General features: G+C 46.4%; 1 protein-coding gene across 1 annotated transcript; it reads left to right on the top strand.

Moving 5' to 3' along the window:
* Positions 1-630: 630 nt before the first annotated feature.
* Positions 631-4,568, top strand: LOC112899558 (putative glycerol-3-phosphate transporter 1). The gene is made up of 3 exons (XM_025968064.1): positions 631-786; positions 1,736-2,818; positions 3,667-4,568. The coding sequence occupies exons 2-3, from the start codon at positions 1,831-1,833 to the stop codon at positions 4,239-4,241; spliced, it is 1,563 nt and encodes a 520-aa protein (XP_025823849.1). The 5' UTR covers positions 631-786; positions 1,736-1,830; the 3' UTR covers positions 4,242-4,568.
* The last annotated feature ends 735 nt before the right edge of the window (positions 4,569-5,303 follow it).

Raw genomic sequence — 5,303 nt, 5'->3', positions numbered from 1 at the left:
TTGTTTACTGTAGTTTGCACAGATGGCCATAGTAGGGAGCTGTTTATTTGAGACTCCTACTAACCAATGTGCTGTGAAACCAACATGATAATATAAGTTTATAGATGCAAAACCATCATAGTACTGATGCAACATGAATATAGTTGCGCAGTTTCTATAGACTTAACAAATTTATGCTCTGACTTGCGTCGGTCAACTTTTTTTAAAAAAATCGATTGTTCTAAAACAAACACATATTTTAAGACATGGAGCACATAATATTGGCCATGAGTATCATCACTTGCTTTTGCGATCGTCGGTTAGCTTCATTTGATTTCCATGGTTCTTCCAAGTTCCAGTGAGTATTTGAAATCGTAAGGGGAAAAAAATCAGAAAACACACTTGGGATATTTGTGCATAAAACAACTCCACCTCACTAATTAGTACCTATTGTAAAAAAATTGACAGTAGGTAAAAGAATCTCAGGCTCCGCGCAAGAGGACCACAAAAGAGCAAACAATCTGACCGCAAGTCTGCAAACAGGATCCTGGGTGTGACCTCACCGGGGACTGACCTGAACCAGAGGTCATTAGGTAAAGCCCCAGTTCACCACGGCCAGGTAAAAAGCCTCCAGAGAATTCTCCCCCCTATAAGACCTGCAACTCCTTGGAAGACGCGGCCGAGGCGCCCCAGAAAGCTTCCCTCCGCACCACACCACACGCGCCTCCCCGCGGCCAGGAACAGCTGCTGTTCCTTCGGAAGACGTCAAGGACAGCGGCGGCCGGCGCTTCTTCTCATAGCTTGAAGGTGGGATTGCAATCTTTCTATGCCACGTTCGTGCTGTTCCGTTCCTTCCCCAAACGCATGCTGTTCAGTTACCGGAGAGATGAGCGCTAACGGATCGCCGGCTTTTTTCTTCCCCTTGAGAGTGGCGGCAACCTGATTTGATTTTGGTTCCTTTCTTGGCTCTTCTGGCAAGGTTTTGGTTGTGTGATATACTAGTGCTCCTGATTTGAATGGATTCTGCTTGCCTTCCTGCTTGCTTATTTAGTTCATGCAACCAGCTATTTCGTTTTCCCCAATGCGAAAAGTGCGCTCCATTCCCTCTTATTTGGTGATTGATTGTACGGAGGATTGGTACCTTAAACTGTTATAGTAGCAAGCCTGATCAAATTCAGTTTTGCTTTGATGTTCATGTCGATGTGTGACCCAAATTTTGCCCCTTGTTATTGAGATCTTTCCTCCAACTTGCATTAAATTTCTGCTGTCTGTCAAGAGAGTTTTGTACTGTCAAGTTATTGCAGATAAGTATTTTGATATACCTTACGAAACTATATCTGTATTGTTTTGTATACTTATCTGATGGGGATTGGGAGTGTTTGATAGTATTAACTGACTTACCTGTGCAATTAGGATTATTTATTCGAGACTCTGTGAAAGCTTGATTTTAGGTGTATGCTTATGCTGATGTCAAGGACAGTTCAATTAATTGACCTGATAATTTAGAATTGTTCTGCAATGATAATTTGGAATTCATTGTTGATGTCGTAGCACCCTCCACCTAATCATATTAGAACTCCTTATACAAAGTTATATTAAAACTGAAATATTTATGCAATCATTTGTTTGCAAAATGATGACCAGCTTATTTTTCCTATTTTCATGAGATTATTACTTTGTATTACAAAATATAATTGCCAATTCTTATGGTTTTATTAGGGTTGGTTCTGATGTCAGCTCTATTAACCTTTTTCAGGCAACACCTTCACCAGTAAGGCAATAGCATAATATCCGGCGGCCTTCTTCCTGGTGTGAGCTATCTTTGCAGAAACCAATAATTCAGTTTCATTCATGGGCTCCTCAAGTCATCAAAAAGGCAGAATGCGTACCAAAAAGCCCTTGGGAATTCAACTTTTTGAGTGTGTCTGGAGAAGTCCTATCTCCTTCAGATCATGCCAGGCTCTTGTATTAGTATTGACGTTCTTATCATATGCCAGCTACCATGCCACTAGAAAAACTACAAGCATTGTTAAGAGTGTTCTTGATCCTAAGACAAACCTAGGTATATTGCACTGGCCCAGTCATCTCTATCTTCAAAATTTGAAAGGCGCTGAGAACAATACAACTCTCTCTAGTGGCTGGGCTCCATTCAACGCCAAAGATGGCACTGCATTGCTTGGCGAGATTGACTTGGCTTTTCTTGGTGTATATGCAATTGGCATGTTCTTTGCTGGGCATTTGGGCGACCGGGTGGATCTGAGGATCCTGCTGACTATCGGAATGATAGGAACTGGATTGTTCACTGCTGCTTTCGGAGCCGGCTACTGGTTCAATATACACAGCTTCTACTACTTTCTGGGCATGCAGATGATGGCTGGCCTGTTTCAGTCATCTGGATGGCCTTCAGTAGTTGCAGTGGTTGGCAATTGGTTTGGAAAGAGCAAGAGGGGGCTGATAATGGGAATTTGGAATGCTCACACTTCTGTAGGAAACATATCTGGCTCTCTGATTGCTGCTGCAATGTTGAAGTATGGATGGTCTTGGTCCTTTGCTGTGCCCGGTATCATGATCGCACTAGTCGGGCTCACAGTGTTTCTGTTTTTGCCTGTTAGTCCTGATGTGATTGGAATTCAGGAGGATCTCCATTTGAAGGACTCTGAAAAGACTGATATGGACACCCCTTTGTTGGAAAGGCGCTCGGAAGCAAAAGACAAGGCGGTTGGATTTATTGAGGCGTGGAGAATTCCTGGTGTAGCTCCTTTCGCTCTCTGCCTTTTCTTCTGCAAGCTTGTGGCCTATACGTTCCTGTATTGGCTTCCCTTTTATATCAGCCACACAGGTTCGTCAAGTTATATTTTTGCAGTTACCACAGGGTTTTGTTTTTTGGCTTTCCACCAAATGAACCCTTTTGGCACTATGATGATCACAAAGGATTATTTTGCATTTGAGTTGCATACCTTATGATATGATGTCGCCATTAGTTAGGACGGGTGCTTCAGATATTTCATAAGGTCCAAACAACTTAGCAATTGAAAACTGTAAGCTCTTTGTGATGAGCAAATCAAACTTTCCAACCCTTTATATATGTTGGCAAGCACTCACCAGAACTGAAGCTGACATTTCTGCAACCACAGGAAGTTATTAAAAGCATTCTCATTCTATTAATTAACTACTGGAAGTTGCACCATGCACTTGTCCAGAGTTAGTTTATCTTAAGTTGGACTAGGTTCCACTGGAATGCACTTGGCAAACTTGGTGCTCTTTGACCTGTTAGTAGAGAAAACAAATGAATTATTGGCATGTTGTGTGTTTCTTACTCTGCTTTGGTACTGCAAGGTATTAGTTAAACAAATCGTAAAAAAGGGACACATGATGTGAATTTCATTGGCTATTGTGTGGCAATATGCTGCTACCTGAATATTTAAATTCATTTAGTATGATGTTTATTCTTTTTTCTCGAACATGCTGTTTATTTTTACACTAGACAATGAATGGAGAAGAGAAGAATTTGTTGACTAGCTCACAAGCTAACAAATTCCGATTTAATTCAATATCATGCCATTGGCGCGTTGATCATATAAAACTTGATAGTTTTACTGCACTAAAATGCAGGTTCGTAGAAGTGAAGCTCCTTATTAAATCACTGAATATTTTAACTGACGTCACCCATGTGTTTCGATTTTTCAGCCATTGGCGGTCAATACTTGTCAGACTCCTCCGCTGGGGTATTGTCAACTCTGTTCGATGTGGGTGGCGTTGTCGGCGGCATCCTCGCCGGCCACATCTCCGACCACCTGGACGCCCGGGCGCTGACGGCCGCGAGCTTCACCTTCTCCGCGATCCCGGCGCTCTTCTTCTACCGCATCTACGGGAGCGTCTCGCTGACGTGGAACATCGCGCTCATGTTCATCACGGGGATGCTGGTGAACGGCCCCTACGCGCTGATCACGACGGCCGTGTCCGCCGACCTCGGCACGCACAGCTCCCTGAACGGCAACTCCCGGGCGCTGGCCACCGTGACGGCGATCATCGACGGCACGGGCTCCATCGGCGCGGCGGTGGGCCCGCTGCTGACGGGGTACATCTCCTCCAGGAGCTGGAGCGCCGTGTTCACGATGCTGATGGCGTCGGCGCTCGTGGCGGGGCTGCTGCTGACGAGGCTGGTGGTGGCGGAGGTGGTCGCCAAGATGGAGTCCCGGAGGGCGCCCGCCCCCGCTGCCAGCGACCTGCCCGTGTCCACCGCCACCATGGACGAACCTTAGGCTATCGTGGAGACGGCTGGGCTGCGTTTCCGTGGAGAGCTGGAATGGCGGCGGGAGACTGGGAGAGCAGACCACCTCTGATTTGAAGAACTGTGGGATCTTGCTCCTGGTGTGTCGTGGTTGTTGTGCGTCATGGTATATGTATATGGAATGACTTACTGTGGTCGCCGATGAGGATGAAATGTGGTCGGGCTGCTGCGCGGGGAGTTTGCATCTCTGCTGCTCTTTTGTTGGAGCTGCACTGAACATCCACCGGCCACAGTCACACGATCTTTCTATAAGCAAATGCAACTCCAGAAATGAGTGCAGCTGGTTCAGTTCATCCAACCCCACGAAAGCAGAACATATATGAGCTATAGCTGCGAAATGGTTGGGGGCATCAGGGCATGCATGTCGCAAATTTGCATTGTGAATTTGTGATGATCCTGGAGTTGAGATCGTACTTGTTCTGTTGCCGTCAAGGTCGCCGTTTTGCCTGCGATAGTTTCCGGGATCTCGCACTTGTACCATTTGACGGACTGTCGCTAACGGAGGCTCAGTTTTCCTGTACTGCTGAATTCCAAGTGCTACCCGTCATCGCCGCAGTGATTTTACCGAAGCGACGAAGCTCGCGTATCGTAAAGAAACGCACCCGGCACCTCCGTTTCGCTTTGGATTGACACGCGCGACTGATTTAACTGCAGCGGCGGACAGTGTCTGATGGGCTTCCGTTCAGGCCCAAAGGGCTGAGTCGGACATTCGAAAACCAGGCCGTGCAATTCAACAACAACACACCCTTTTCCCCAAACACTGCAACCAATGGGCGAAAAATTTTGGAAATTTGCGCGAATAAGGCTTTGAATTTTTCTTGGGCAAGAATAATACCTGGGCCTAGAATCCCTTTTCCCCCAAAACTCCTTTCTGCAACCAATGGGCCAGGAATTCTTCCGCAAAGACCCGCAGTTGAATCCTCCCTCCGATCCCCTCCGTCCGAATCGAATTCCGATCCGCAATCAGCACAGTTAGGTCAACCGCGGTCGCTGCTAGAAACGACACGGCAACGCGGCGTACGCGCCCGGCGCA

This window comes from Panicum hallii, chromosome 7 (assembly GCF_002211085.1).
Source record: "Panicum hallii strain FIL2 chromosome 7, PHallii_v3.1, whole genome shotgun sequence".
NCBI lineage: Eukaryota > Viridiplantae > Streptophyta > Magnoliopsida > Poales > Poaceae > Panicum > Panicum hallii.
This window is presented reverse-complemented; position numbering and strand designations above follow the sequence as displayed.